The sequence below is a fragment of the Hippocampus bargibanti genome, linkage group LG08 (assembly GCF_051943395.1).
Source record: "Hippocampus bargibanti isolate YZ-2025 linkage group LG08, ASM5194339v1, whole genome shotgun sequence".
NCBI lineage: Eukaryota > Metazoa > Chordata > Actinopteri > Syngnathiformes > Syngnathidae > Hippocampus > Hippocampus bargibanti.
Window position 1 is genome coordinate 17,510,976 of NC_142741.1, and position 16,119 is coordinate 17,527,094.

Sequence of the window (16,119 nt, forward strand, 5' to 3'; positions counted from 1 at the left end):
AAGGTCTGGGGGCTGTGCTTTATCAGCAGCAGGGAGATAAACTTCGCGTTGTTGCTTATGGATCCAGAACACTCTCACCTTCAGAGAAAAATTATCTCCATTCTGGAAAGCTTGAGTTTCTGGCGTTGAAGTGGGCAATCTGCGACAAATTTCGAGATTATCTCTACTATGCACCCACATTCACTGTGTACACGGACAATAACCCTCTCGCGTACGTTCTAAGCACGGCCAAACCCAATGCTGCCGGACATCGCTGGGTGGGTGAATTGGCGGATTTCCACTTCACAATAAAGTACAGGCCAGGCAAGGCGAATGCTGAAGTGCAGCTGAAGTCGACGGTGCTTAAACACCTGCATGATGACATGGGTCATGTTGGAGAAGGTGATCAACCTTGCAAGGCAGAGGTTCTATTGGCCATTCATGCAGCACGAAATAGAAAACTACGTCATTCGCCAGTGTTCCTGCATTAAACAGAAACGCCCCACCATTCCGGAAAAAGCACCCATGGGCAACATCACTACTAGTGCCCCATTTGAGCTCATTTCGATTGATTATCTCCATCTGGAGACAAGTAAAGGAGGCTATGAGTATATTCTAGTCCTGGTAGACCACTTTACTCGTTTTGCACAAGCCTACCCGACTAAGAGTAAGTCAGGCAAGGTAGCTGCTGAGAAAATCTTTAGTGATTTTATTCCACGGTTCGCTTATCCAGAGAGACTACATCATGATCAAGGTCGGGAGTTTGAAAACAGTCTATTCCAGCGGCTTCAACAGTTGTCTGGCATTGCACATTCCCGAACCACCCCATACCATCCGCAGAGCAACCCTGTAGAACGTCTGAATAGAACATTGTTACAGATGCTACGCACTCTCCAAGAAGAAAGGAAAGCTGAGTGGAAAGACTATTTGCCTCATGTAGTTCATGCGTACAACTGTACAAGACATGAGTCCACTGGCTATTCACCGTTCTTCCTCCTCTATGGAAGGTCTCCCCGGTTGCCCATTGACTTAGTTTTTGGTCTGACAGCGGACGAAGAAGTAAAAAGCGGACAGGAATATGCACGTAAGTGGGCCTGTCGAATGCAAGATGCTTACAGAATTGCCTCCGAGAACAGTCAAAAGAGCGCTGAAAAAAGGAATAAATACTATGACCGTGGTGTTAAAGGCATTGCACTCCAGCCAGGGGATCGTGTACTTGTCAGGAACCTATCTGAGAGGGGTGGACCTGGCAAGCTCCGGGCTTACTGGGAGGAAAAAGTCCACAGGGTCACTGAAAGAGTGGGAGATGGACCAGTGTACAAGGTTCAGGCAGAAAACGGAGACAAAACTACCCGTGTGTTGCACCGTAATCTCCTAATGTCTGTCAATGATTTGCCAGTTGAACAGCCAAATAAACAGGAAAAACAGCTAGACAGACAGGCAAAGAAGCAGAAAAAACAGCTAGACAGACAGGCTTATAGCAGGGAAGCAGTTGGGCAGGCGTCTGGATATTCAGATGAAGAGGAGGGATGTTCATACAATCTCCAACGGTTACCTGTGTATACAAGGAGGACAGGCAGTCATCAGGTGTCTCAACCTGAACCGCACAATTTAAGAGCTGTGGCATCAGAATTCCACGCCCAGGCACAAACTACGGAACCAGAGGATGGGCAGCAGCTAGAGGAAGCGTTTCCACTGGTCGTACCAGCATCATTACCAAAACCAACACCAGCTGACAGCCTGCCTGCTGAGGGAAGCCCGGAACAACTTGTAATGGATGATAATGAGGGTGATGCAGGAAGCTCGGAACAACTTGTAATGGATGATAATGAGGGTGATGCAGGAGCGCCGGCGGAGTTGGTGGAATTGGACACCGCGTCACAAAGTGGAATGGAATCGCTGCCACGAAGGTCTACTCGTACTCTAAGACCCAGAGAGATATTTACATATGAACACTTGGGTCATCCATCATACCCGGCTTGGAGACCTGGGGTAAATGTGTTGTATACTTGCATGCCTTACCCCACGACTCATTATCTAGTGCGACCTGAACACTATTGCTACTCTACCCCGACGGTATGGACTTGAATGTAGTTGCAGTAGAAGGTGATTGACACCACCCTACGGAGACCAGATAGATGACTGTGCTTCTACTGGTACTTGACTACTTGTTGGTATAGTCAAGATGTCGGGGTACATCTTTTAAAACAGGGGAGAGTGTAGGGGGTTAGAAACGACCTCTGTTATTGTATGTTAGTCGATTAGACTACCAAGTCAGGAGAGGGCGATACGCGCCTGTGAATGGAACAGAGGAAGGCGATGTAGGCTCAGCTCACGCATGCGCAGTTGTCATAAATGCCGTTGTGTGAAGCTGATTAACACGGTTGTCTCGTGTCGTCTTTCCTCGTCGTTCACAGGTATTCAAAATAATAAGTGTTAGACATTCTCAAGATGTTAAAGTAATTGGAGACTTATTGGGCGATGCTAGATATGAAACCTTGTTTGTGGCTTTGATGAATATTTTGTGGCTTTGATGAATTTGGATTTTTGGATGTCAATTGTAGTTCCCAGTACAACACACACGAGCGGGCAGACGTGCATAAGCATGTGCGAATGTGGAGGATATATACAATGTATAGATGTTGAATGTATAGATCTACACATGAATGTATTCTGATATTGAAATTGCAACACACACGAGCGGGCAGACGTGCATAAGCATTGCGAATGTGGAGGATATATACAATGTATAGATGTTGAATGTATAGATCTACACATGAATGTTCTGATATTGAAATTGCTGAATTGATGTTTTGATGAGGAAGTGTCATAAATGTTGTGTGAAGCTGATTAACACGGTTGTCTCGTGTCGTCTTTCCTTGTCGTTCACAGTGCTACCTGCCTGTGACGCAATTGTAACCGGCTCAGGCTGTGCTTTATCAGCAGCAGGGAGATAAACTTCGCGTTGTTGCTTATGGATCCAGAACACTCTCACCTTCAGAGAAAAATTATCATCTCCATTCTGGAAAGCTTGAGTTTCTGGCGTTGAAGTGGGCAATCTGCGACAAATTTCGAGATTATCTCTACTATGCACCCACATTCACTGTGTACACGGACAATAACCCTCTCGCGTACGTTCTAAGCACGGCCAAACTCAATGCTGCCGGACATCGCTGGGTGGGTGAATTGGCGGATTTTCACTTCACAATAAAGTACAGGCCAGGCAAGGCGAATGCTGACGCCGACACATTGTCGCGTTATCCAGTTAAGCTGGAGGGACACACAGAGGAGTACACTGAAACTTTGCCCCCAGACGTGGTTTCCACCATATGGCAGGGGGACAAGTCTGTGGCTGAGGAGGATGTGGATTTTTGGATGTCAATTGTAGTTCCCAGTACAACACACACGAGCGGGCAGACGTGCATAAGCATGTGCGAATGTGGAGGATATATACAATGTATAGATGTTGAATGTATAGATCTACACATGAATGTATTCTGATATTGAAATTGCTGAATTGATGTTTTGATGAGTGGTCATAAATGCCGTTGTGTGAAGCTGATTAACACGGTTGTCTCGTGTCGTCTTTCCTCGTCGTTCACAGTGCTACCTGCCTGTGACGCGTTTGAACCGACTCAGGTACCCCCTAGGCCTGAGGCCGGTTAGTGTCGGTCAAAATGTTGTCGATCTCTCCCCCCACTCCTTTCTGAAAAAGAGCAGAAGTTGAGGCATTTTAACAAAACAACCAAATAAAGCACCTCCAATTAGTCAGTTTGCACGAGGGTATCGTGTAAACCCCCAAAAACCATACGAATTGGAATTTTTCTTTCCATTTGGGATCGTAAAATAAAGAAAGGTCAAATTGGCCACAGAGTTGCTTCCAAGCAACAAAATGTCCTATCATGCAGCTAGAAAAATCCCATCTTCACACCAAGATGAGTGAATGGGAAATGTCCACGTATGAACGTATAATGTCTGAAATTGTCAGTCAAAATTTCACTTCAGGAAAAATTTATTTAAATTAGCAATTTTTCCCCAAAACGTTTGCGAAAAACAGCTTTTCATACTATTGAGACACAGCTCACGAGGCATTTCTAACAATTAACATTTTTTTGGGATATCGTACACTACCAATTTCAGTACGAGAAAAATGTGTGTTCCGGTTCCACAATACCAATCAATGAGCTTCCTGGCAGGTCCACACGGCTGCCACATCCTCCATGCACCTATGGAAATTGGAATAGGGATCAATCTCGTTTTCGAATGTGTCAAAGGCATTGTGAAGTGGGGTGATTATCATGAGGTCGGTCGGGTCATGTGGAGGAAATCAAGGGATCAAAGCCAGTACTGTTGCAGGAGTTCAGTGGTTGCAGTGGAGTTGCATTGTGAGACATTGTTCATTCAGAGTCCATTTCTGCAGCAAATCATGCTTCAGCTTTCTCAGGTTCAGTTCTGTGATGCCAGCAGCAAGCACTTTCAGTTGAGGTTCCATCCCAGGGAGCAGGTGGGATGTCTCTTGGCTTTGTGGCTTGATCGCTGAATGGGTGGCAGCAAATGTGTTTCAGCTTTCTCAAGTTCATTTCTGTAAGGCCATCAGCAAGCATTTGCAGTTGAGTTTATATCCCAGGGAGCAGGTGGGATGTCTTGGCTTTGCGGCTTGACAGTGCTGTGGACATCGTGGAGCTTGTCTGAACGGGTGGATGCAAGTGGCTGTGCATTCAGAGTCCATTTCTTTCACGTCACCACAATTTGAACAGCCAGCTTGATTGCAGAGATTTCCTCGCACACGCCTTCAGGCACTCATCCTACCGCCCCACAGCCATGCCGCCTTGGTCAAGCCTTTGTGGCCAGCCGGCCATAATTTCGAAGTGGAGCTAGAGGGATGGGCCAGCCGTGCTGGAACCTGGACACATTAATTTACATTCGGTCAGATTTTTTGTTTGTTAGTTTTTTCTTAATTAGAGGAGCATAGCTTCCCGCAAATTCCCTGAATGTGTGCGGCGCAACCAAAGACGTTTCTATCTTGTCTTCTCAAAAATGTGACAAGTCGATTTGTAGTCTGGACATTCCCAGTCACCTTCTCGGCCTTGATTCGGGATCGCTGCACATAAAGTAACATTCAAAAATGAATTTGTCAGGTAGCGCCATCTGAGGTGGAGGAGAGATAGAATTGAGTTGGCATTTCTCAAACATCACTTTGCACTTTACAAATCAAGTACGGTGGCCACACATTAACTATTTCCATAATTTCCATAATTTCAATAATTGAATCAAGTTTATAAAGGCTGAATCTGATCCCACAATCGCGTAGCAGTTACCAGTTCGAAAATATAATTGGTATCATTATTAATTCTTCCTTACTGTTTTCTTTCTTTTTATCAATCGCCGAGCCAGTTCCATCTGTTACAGAACAAAGGATCATGCTTTTATCACGTTTATCAAAGTCAAAGTCAAAGTCAAAGTCAGCTTTATTGTCAAATATGCTAATATGCATGACATACAGCACAGATGAAATTAATGTCCTCTCGGACCCAGCGTGCAAGACATGCAAGGCACTTATAACGTGGCTAAAAAGACATACAATTGACAACAGACAATACATGTAATTTCTGTATGTAAAGTGAGGTAGTGTCGTCTGGAAAGTGAGGCAGTGACGTATGTAAAGTGAGGTAGTGACATATGTAAAGTGAGGAAGTGACGTATATAAAGTGACGTAATGTAGTAATGCAAAAACAAACAACAAGAAACGGTTGAAGTGAGGTCTTGCAGGAAAAAAAAATGAGAACGAACAAAAAATAGAGTTCAGGGTGATCGTACAGCATGTAGCGTGTACTCAGAGTTCGGTGATTGTGGCAGTGGGAAGGGGCAGGCTGGGCAGGGCTGGGAGGGAGTTGAGTCTCCGGACTGCCTGGTGGCAGAAACTGTCCTTGAGCCTGCTGGTCTTGGCTCGGAGACTCCGCAGTCTCCTACCCGATGGCAGCAGGCTGAAGAGGCTGTGGGAGGGGTGTGTGGGATCGCCAGCGATCCGGATGGCTCTGCGGGTGAGGCGGGTGTTGTAGATGTCCTGAAGGGGGGGAGAGAGACACCGATGATCTTCTCAGCTGTCCTCACGATGCGCTGCAGAGTCTTACGGCAGGACACGGTGCAGGCGCCGTACCACACGGTGATACAGCTGGTCAGGATGCTCTCGATGGTACCGCGGTAGAAGGAGGTCGTGATGGGGGTCGGGGCTCCAACTCTTTTGAGCTTGCGGAGGAAGTACAGGCGCTGGTGGGATCTCTTGGCCATTGATGCCATTATGTCGTATTAATTTGCTCAAATTAATCAAGCTTTAATTGTTTCCTTCATCAGTGTCTTAGCTCAGTCAGATAGTTTCAAACTAACATACTGCATGGGAATGCACACTGTTTGTTTCACTTTCACCCCACAATGGGGAGTCTTGTACTCTTGACAGTTGTTTTTGTGTATGTTTTTGTATGTTTTTGTGACAGGAATTTTGAACACAGTGACAGGCCGCCCTGATAAGGAACCACTCACAGAGAAAACCAAATCTTGCTCTTTTGCCATAAAAGACAACTTCCTGATTTAATGTGAAGGAAATAACTACGGCATCTTAGTTTTCTCATCTTAATACTTGTATGTTTAATATCTGTTGAACATATCTTGTCACCTCTTAAAACATTTTGATCTTCTTTTTCAATTTGGTCAATTTTTTGGTGAACAGCTTGTCGCGCTTGAATGTTTGTCATCCTCCCCTTCTTGTGATTTATGACTGCATGAGGAGCAGCCTCACACATTGATTAGAGTATTTTGTTAACAAACGCCGTGTAAATTCTTCTTTTCTTAATCCAATCAATATCCTCAACCCTCACAACAGTGTTAACAATTGTGCTAGACCTTATATCACATTTTTGGTGAGCTCAAGTATTCTTGCCTACAGGTTTAACCCATCAACTCCTTATTTCTAATCTAATTCCGTTCAGTCTAGATGTACGTGTGACAGGTTGTAAATTATCGTATTTCCTATTTTGGTTACATTCGCGTAGTTCTATTGGTTTACAAATGATATATATCGAAAATGTTTATTTAAACATGGAACGCCTGCTTCGGTTCATGTTTCGTGTCGGACCGATTTAGATCGTTGGACCGGAAATTGTTGTGCGCGTACGTTTGCATTAGATCGGGGCATTCGAAGTAAACCACTGTTGAGTCAAGACGTATCACATTGCTTGTCTTGTGGTTTTTTTCTGGATCCCACAACACCGTATCTCCCTTACTATAGTGGAGAGCGCAACATTTTGGAGGCACCGCTGGGATATTTGCGTTCGAGTGTTGTCTACTCGCCGTGGGTAGAAGCTCGCGCCGAATATCCCCAATCAACCCAGTCGGAGTGGCGTCGCCGTTTACTGGTTTGTTTCTACATGTGCTCTAGTTGCATCTCTGTGCGTACAGCCACCACTAGAGGGCACTGGAAGACTTTGAAGTGAATCCGGCCAGCTGAACTGCGTCTACCCTCTCGAAAATGGCGTTAGAGGAATTACAGTTGGACATCAAAGGCAAGTTATTTGGACTGAATTTTCAACAGTTGTCAGAGTTATGTGCTGAAATCCAAATATCTGGACTGGAAAGAGAGCAACTTACAGGAAAGACTCGAGGCCAACTAATTAATATTGTGTCAACCTACATTGAAAGAGCTGAATTAGAGCTAGAAGATGGAGGAATGTCAGATTTGCTACGTATAAAGGACTTGATTGAAAGTATAAAAGATTTTGAACCAGGAATAGCCAAACCAAGTGAAAAAGGTCGGGATGCAGTGCGAAAGAGAAGCATAGTGCCCCCAGACACTGCCCCCTGGCGCAAAGATTTCAAAATATCTGGACAAATAGGTGAACTCGGACAAAAAGATAAACTCACATTTCCTAATTTGGTCAGACAGATAGAAAGTGGGCTCAGTAAAGGCTACCAGGGGGATGAGATCATCGATGCAGTGGTTCGTGCCATAACACAAGGTCTGCAGTTGAGAAGCTACCTCGAAGGGAAAGAAAATCTTACCCTAACTTCTTTACGAAGGATTCTCCGATCTCACTATCAAGAGAGAGGAGCCACTGAGTTGTACAAGCAGCTCTCATCGGAAGTGCAGACTAATAAAGAGTCCCCACAGAAATTTCTACTGCGTGCAATGGATCTTCGTCAAAGGATTCTTTTTGCATCTCAAGAAGCTGAATCAGGGGTGAAGTATGATCCCACGTTGGTCCAGAGTTTATTCCTGCACACAGTTCTGACGGGGTTACAGAGTGACAATGTAAAGAGTGACATGCAACCTTTCCTCCTGCTAACCACCACATCAGATGAAGTACTGTTAGAAAAACTAAACATGGCATGTGCAAATGAAAAAGAGCGACAGGAAAAAAAGAAAAATGCTGCTGCACGGGTGACAACGCTGAACACTGTCCAGGTAGATGACACACCAGTCCCGATTGGGAAGAAGACAGTCTTAAAGCAGAATACTGTTACTGTGCCGAATGAACTCCTTTCAGAGATCAAAGAGATGAGGTCAGAGATGATGCTGTTAAAAGAGCTGCGTGCAGAAGTGTCCCAGATCAAAGAGGCTATTCAGAAACCAACAGCCACTTCTCAGCCCACCAGCGGAGGACCTGAACGCCTGCCTGACCACTACCCTGAACAGGTCGCCTTCACAATATCAGGTAGATCCACCAGCCAGGCACTACTACACCCAGCACTCCCCATCAGCTCTTCAGCAGTACCACCCAGCACCAGGGCCCAGGCCGATGAGGGGGGCAGCACAGTTCCAGCAGCGGTTCGCCCCTCCGCAGTACTACATGCCCCGTCGCCCTCAGCCCGGGTGTTATTCTTGTATTCAGACAGGTGAAGAATATTGTCAGCACTGTTTTAAATGTGGAAGTAGTGAACATTTCAGAGCAGGCTGCAAAGCACAGAACTCAGCTAGGAACCATGCTTTAAACTAGAAAGGGTTACTCCAGTGGGACATGGTGTGACCACAGAGACAGATAGGTCCCAGTGTTACAGTGGTGCTATGAAAATGGAATGTAAGCCCCACACACGTGGCCCCGTTCAGAAGAGACATAAGCAGTCATTTGTCGAGCGTACAGATAAGAACCAGTGTGGCAAATTACCTTCGGTCAGGGAGTTAGTGGGAAAGAAATGTCTTATTCGGTGCTTTTTGGGTAACAAAAGGGTTGAAGCACTCTGGGACTCGGGGTCCCAGGTGTGTGCTGTAGATGAGTTATGGAAACAAACAAACTTACCTGACGTGTCATTGAAAAATGTGAATGAACTTATTGACCCTGATAACACTCTCAATATTGTGGCAGCTAATGGAACGGATATGCCTTATGTAGGATGGCTTGAGATATCATTTAAACTTGGTGCTAATGATCCAGGGCTACTTGTACCAGTATTAGTACTAAAAGGTGACCAGCAACAGTGTCCTATCATAGGGTTTAATGTCATTGAGCGTCTTGTGTTAGATAGCCTCTCTAATGAGTCACAAACAGGGGATACAGAAAAGCTCTTGAAATCGGTTAGACTAGCTTTTCCCCACCTTAAGCGCAATAAAGCTGCCACTTTCATAAAAGCAGTTAGTCTGGGACAAGCACATGAGTACCGTGTAAAAACAACAAATGAGAGATTCACTATAGCCAGGCATAGCTCACTTATTATTCCATGCAAAGTACAGGCTAAGCCCTTTAAGGAAGATGTTACATTGGTTTTTGAGCCAAGTGAAAACCCACAGTGGCCAGATGGCCTCGAGCTTTGTGACTCGTTGGTCTCAGTTAAGGCAGGTTCCATCCCTAGGATAGTTGTTAGTGTCCAGAACCCTACTAATCATGATATTAGGTTTCCAGTAAAGGCTATTATTGGTACAGTGCAGTCGGTAGGGTCTGTCTACCCACTTAACATATTTAAAAGGGACCTTCCTTCAGTGGTTGTCAATGAGGTCCATGTCCAGAATACCACCATCGCTCTCAGTGAGCAGTGGGACCCCCCAATTGACCTTTCTCATTTGGACGAAGATAAAAGAAAGACCGTTCAGCAGATGTTGAGAGAGGAATCGGCATCATTTTCAAAATCGGACGACGACATAGGGTGTGTGGAAAACCTACAAATGGACATTTTGTTGAAAGACACTGAGCCTGTTTCAAAGACATATATGTCTGTCCCAAAGCCAATGTACAGAGAGGTGAAAGACTATTTACAGGACTTGATAGCGCAGGGGTGGGTGGAAAAGTCCACTTCCTCCTACTCATCCCCTGTCGTCTGTGTCAGGAAAAAAGATGGTACACTGCGCTTATGTATTGATTACAGAGAGCTGAACCGGAAAACACACCCTGACCGGCACCCCATCCCACGGGTACAGGACGTGGTGGATAGCCTTGGGGGTAACACCATCTTCTCGCTGCTGGACCAAGGCAAAGCATACCACCAGGGGTTCATGTCCAAAGGGAGCCGACACCTGACTGCCTTCGTGACCCCTTGGGGCCTTTATGAATGGATTCGAATTCCGTTTGGACTCATGAATGCACCAGCAGCGTTCCAGCGGTGTATGGAACAATGTCTGGAGGGGTTACGGGACGAAATATGTGTCCCCTATCTTGATGACATTCTTGTTTTCAGCGGGACATTTGACAACCACGTTGAGGACGTCAGACGAGTGTTGCGACGTCTCAGGGAAAATGGAATAAAACTCAAAGCCCGAAAGTGTGACCTCTTTAAGCCGGAAGTGAGGTACCTCGGCAGGATTGTCTCTGCTGAGGGGAGCAGAATGGACCCGGCAGATACAGCAGCAGTGCGTGCCCTGAAAAACAAGCAGCCAGGCACTGTCGGTGAGCTTCGAGCCATTTTGGGACTATTAAGCTATTATAGGCAATACATCAAAGATTTCTCTTGTATCGCTAGTCCCTTGTATGCTTTGCTTAAAGCCCCTCTGAATGTTGAGACTCAGCAGCATCAAAGACAAAAATGGAAAGTGAGACATAACAGTGTGTCTTCCAACACACGTATTGAGTGGGGTGATGAGCATCAGTCAGTGTTAGAGCAGCTAATAGACTGTTTAGTTCAACCACCAGTTTTAGGTTTTCCTGACTTCGCGCATCCTTTCATTTTGCATACAGATGCCTCTAACCGGGGTTTAGGTGCTGTGTTGTACCAAAGACAAAATGGCAAACTTCGCGTGATAGCCTATGGCTCTCGGACATTAACTGCAGCTGAGAAGAATTATAATTTACACTCGGGCAAGTTGGAATTTTTGGCGCTTAAGTGGGCGATCACAGACAAGTTTCGTGATTATTTGTACTATGCACCATTCTTCACTGTGTATAGTGACAATAATCCACTCACGTATGTACTGTCGACTGCTAAGTTAAATGCAACTGGGTGCAGGTGGGTCGCAGAACTTTCTGATTTTAATTTTACTGTTAAATATCGTCCCGGTAAGGAAAATGTTGATGCAGACAGTTTATCTAGGATGCCCCTTGATATGGTAACATATATGGAAGGATGTACAAAAGAAATGTCGTATGATGCTGTGAGTGCTGCCGTACAAGCGGTTGACCAACAGAACGAGTCTAGTGCAGCTTGGTCTATGGGAATCTCAGCTATGTGTGCCGAGGTGTCACTAAACACACCGATAGCCCCATTGACTGTTGGACAGATCAAGCTAGATCAAGAGACTGACCCCATTATAGGACATATTATTAGATACAAACTGGCGGAGACGAAACCGCTAGGTACTGAACTAAGAAAGCATTGTCCTCAAGTTGTTTGTCTTGTGAGGGAATGGGACAAGCTACACTTTAATGACAGAGGTGTTTTGTACAGAAAAACGGCAAACAGAACCCAACTACTGCTTCCTGAAAAACACAAGGTGACAGTGTTAAAAGAGCTGCATGATGAAATGGGCCACCATGGTGTAGAAAGGACTCTTTCCCTTGTAAGGGATCGTTTTTACTGGCCCTTTATGCAAAAAGAAATAGAGGACTATGTACTGAGAGAGTGTGTGTGCCTAAAACACAAAAAGCCCAACCGTGAGACCAGAGCCCCTCTTACTAATATTGTGACTACTCAGCCTTTTGAACTTGTCTCCGTTGACTTTTTGCATCTTGACAAATGTAAGGGTGGTTATGAATACGTGCTTGTGCTAGTAGACCATTTTACACGTTTCGCTCAAGTTTATGCTACAACGTCCAAAGCTGGCAAAACAGCGGCAGACAAAATCTTTAATGACTATGCTTTAAAGTTTGGGTTCCCCCTTCGAATTCACCATGATCAGGGTGGTGAATTTGAAAATCAACTTTTTGCTCAACTGAAGGAATATTGTGGGGTTGCGGGTTCAAGGACAACCCCCTACCATCCACAGGGAAATGGACAAGTTGAACGATTTAATCGAACACTGATCCAGATGTTAAAGACACTGACAGAGAAACAAAAGAGTAACTGGAAAGACTCACTAAACAAACTCGTTTATGCTTACAACTGTACCAAAAGTGAGGTGACAGGGTTCTCACCTTTTTACTTACTTTATGGACGTTCACCACGTTTGCCAGTTGATATGTTGTTTAGTTTGAATCCAGACTCGAACCAGGGTGAAACCAACCAGAAGGACTATGTGAAGAAGTGGAAACAGGGCATGGAGGAAGCGTATGCGATCACGCAAGAAAATAACAACAAAGCTGCTGCCAGGAGTAAGAGACTATATGACAGTAAACTAAAGTATTCTACCCTGTTGCCCGGTGATCGTGTTCTGGTTCGAAACTTAACCCCACGTGGAGGTTCAGGCAAACTGAGAAACCACTGGGAGGATGTTGTTCATACAGTGGTTCGTCAAGTCAGCCAAGACATTCCAGTTTATGAGCCGAAACCTGAGAGGGGGAAGGGCAGATCTAGGATACTCCACCGCAATCTCTTGCTGCCATGTGATCATTTGCCATTAGAGACTTCACTACAGTCCCAGTCCAAGGAAAAGTCCACTCGGCAACGACCGAACAAGATGCCGGAAATGGATCCGGAAGAGGATGATGAGGAGGATGAGTATTATCCAGTGTTGCATCGCCAGAGCACCCGACCAGACTCACCAGAACCGCGGGACGTGAGCTTTGTGGAGACAACCCACCATGATGACAATCAACTGGGGAATGAACTGCCGGGGACGGAGCCGGGAGCTGCGGAAGTTGACCAATCTCAGGAGGGCAACATTGGTCCGGAAAATGATCCACCTGTGACAGTGTGTCCCCCTTTTCCCCAGCCACCCCCCAGTAATCCTGATATTGGGGGAAATCAACGGCCACGACGAGAACACAGGAGACCCAAGGTATTCACGTATGATCGCCTTGGTTCGCCATCTTGCTACAATGTAGGGACAGTACCATATCATGGTGAACAGACAATGCCTTGGATGTATGGCGCACACCCCTATTATGCCATGAAATACTACAGAAATGGTTAATCGACACTTCGGTTTAATAGAACAGTGAGATGGAAACAAGAAGACCCCGATGAGCCCTGTATAAGTAAAACGGAATGTATGAAAAGAGTTCCAGTCTGTGAATTGTTGATTGTTATAATGTAAATAGAATGTATGAAAAGAGTTCCAGTCTGTAAACTGTTCATTATTATAGTTCATATTTGGATGCAGTTCATAATACCGTGCGTCATTGTTTTGGGCACGTCGTCCAGCGTATTTATGTATTTACTAGTACATATGTTGGGGACAACATCTATTTTGAGGGGGAGTATGTGACAGGTTGTAAATTATCGTATTTCCTATTTTGGTTACATTCGCGTAGTTCTATTGGTTTACAAATGATATATATCGAAAATGTTTATTTAAACATGGAACGCCTGCTTCGGTTCATGTTTCGTGTCGGACCGATTTAGATCGTTGGACCGGAAATTGTTGTGCGCGTACGTTTGCATTAGATCGGGGCATTCGAAGTAAACCACTGTTGAGTCAAGACGTATCACATTGCTTGTCTTGTGGTTTTTTTCTGGATCCCACAACACCGTATCTCCCTTACTATAGTGGAGAGCGCAACATACGCACGTATTATATCGTCGACACAGCTCACCTTTTATTTCCAGAACCATCAGTACTCACCACTCGAGAACAAATGCTATCTCACAACTGCCTCAAAACAAAACGTATGCGGAAAAAGTGGTCAACACCGCTTCTCTCTATCCCCTGTGATCGAAAGGGGGAAAAAATGCAACAAGTTAATTCAAACCTCAAAACATCATTGTTTTTAAACTTTCACTTTACCAAAGCATCACGTCCTCACATTTCTTCCCACTGAGGCAATGATGAATAATAGACCTTGTCTTTTTTTGCTATATTAGCTGCCCAAGCAAGGCAGTCAAAAATCAACAGTACACAAAAACATTCCAGATTAAACGAGCAAAATAACATGCCTTCCCGCATACCCAAAAATAATTTCTAATTATTCATCGTATTGTTTACTTCATATCTAGCATATTTTCTCGAACCATCATAATCCTTCTAAATGTATCAATATCAATCACAATTCCATACAACACGTATTCCAATAGAATGCCATCCATCACTAATATGATTTTTGTCTCTCTCTTTCCTGATGTAAAATGTAAAATTCTAACTCACGTTACCCTCTGAAGTCTGAAACCAAATACTTTGGGACTTTTTTGGACCCAACCCGCATTTCTCTCTGTGCGAAAATGCGGTCCGTGTCCGTTTCAAAATAATTTTGGCAGTTTTCTTGCCTTCGGGCACTTCTCTTTGCTTACAACCATACGGCCATAATATGCTAAATTTTCTTTTTTCCCAATCTTTATATTTTAATAACGTATTAGTTCCGCCAACATCTCTTTCAGAGTAAAGTTACTCTCTTTTTATAGGCATAATTATATCGCATTATCGATTTAGTGTTTGCCATCGACGAGCATTAATTCATCAACCTTATTTCGGCACCTCAGATCGAAGGCAGATTGATTTCGAATGTCCGAGTAGGACTGACCACATTCCAACACTTCGTCCGTCCAAAGCAGAAACAAGTGTGTTGTCAACATTTTATACATTCGGGGCGCCCCTAAATACTGCCTGAGATCTGCGGGCCGGAACACGCATCGCGCTACCTTTTTCCAACTTTTTCTTGTGTGGTCCATCTATTTTTTTCCCTTTCGGCGTCGTAAATATTTACTTGAACAAACAGTGTCGATCCTTCAACGTCTATATCAACCAATTCTTTTTTCCAACAAATTCTTCTTCATCGAGGCAGACTGGCAACTAATTTGATTTAACTCGTTTCCAAAAAACGGGAAGACTTTCGCGGAGGCATTTTAGTGCCTCGACTTTACTGTAAATTACATGAAATCGCAATCTCGTTCCGGCGTGTTTTTTCGAAATAAAATATTTAGGTGCCGGCGCCGAATTAAATTTTCATTAATACTATCGAAGCAGAGCGAATTATTAGCGTTCAATTTTCGCCACATCCCCCTTCTCTCTCTCTTTTTTTTATCGCTTCTATGAATTTGGTCCAGTTCTTCACCGCATAGGGCGGACTCTATAACTGGGTTCGTTCAGTAGGACAGCAATTCAAATTTACATTTGTGGTTTCTCCTTCTTCAACCCCCAAAAGGGTGAGGAGAACTTGCATACTGCATCCACAAAAGTCTGCTGTTTGAATCCCACTGTATATTATATGAATTACGAAACGTTATCGCAATTCCAATCACACTCAGATGCGGTCACGCCCGAAACAACCCCTCGACATAGTCAAGCTCGCAAGCTTGACTCACAGACCCGCATGCTCACACATTGACTCACACAGGCACACAGTACACAGGCACAGACATACAGCCACAAGGATGATCAGTCCTTGTGCACCCAAAAACTAAGCTCAGTTCAGCACTCTCACTACCACATAAACTAGCTTAATTTTTTTCGAGGCTTTTCATTCTTCCAGACCTTGAAAAGGCTGTACTATCCAATCTTCCAAGACACAAACAAATAGGCTTGTACTATCCAAAATCTTCCAAGACCCAAACAAATAGGCTTGTACTATCCAAAATCAGTATCCGACTGACCTTCCGTACGTTTTTTTTCCATGGCGCACTGGCCCTTTAGAACGT

The 16,119-nt window shown here is 44.6% G+C and overlaps 1 protein-coding gene across 2 annotated transcripts; it reads right to left on the reverse strand.

The window, feature by feature from the left end:
- Positions 1-3,351: 3,351 nt before the first annotated feature.
- Positions 3,352-15,665, reverse strand: LOC148894686 (uncharacterized). Of its 2 annotated transcripts, XM_089003077.1 has the most exons (4): positions 15,124-15,665; positions 14,085-14,197; positions 6,137-6,225; positions 5,430-6,043 (listed from the first exon to the last, which is right to left on the reverse strand). In XM_089003077.1, exons 2-4 carry the CDS (start codon positions 14,101-14,103, stop codon positions 5,813-5,815), a joined length of 339 nt encoding a protein of 112 aa, XP_088859203.1. In that variant the 5' UTR covers positions 14,104-14,197; positions 15,124-15,665; the 3' UTR covers positions 5,430-5,812. The 2 variants fall into 2 exon arrangements, 1 of the variants encoding a protein (XP_088859203.1); XR_016115834.1 differs by lacking the exons at positions 5,430-6,043; positions 6,137-6,225 and adding an exon at positions 3,352-5,127 and having other exon boundaries at positions 14,085-15,665.
- Positions 15,666-16,119: the final 454 nt, after the last annotated feature.

Excerpts from the sequence above, each read along its gene's own strand:
- LOC148894686 (XM_089003077.1), bottom strand. Across the intron at positions 6,044-6,136 it reads ACCAGCTGTATCACCGTGTG|GACATCTACAACACCCGCCT; the intron begins GTACGGCGCCTG and ends CCCCCCCTTCAG.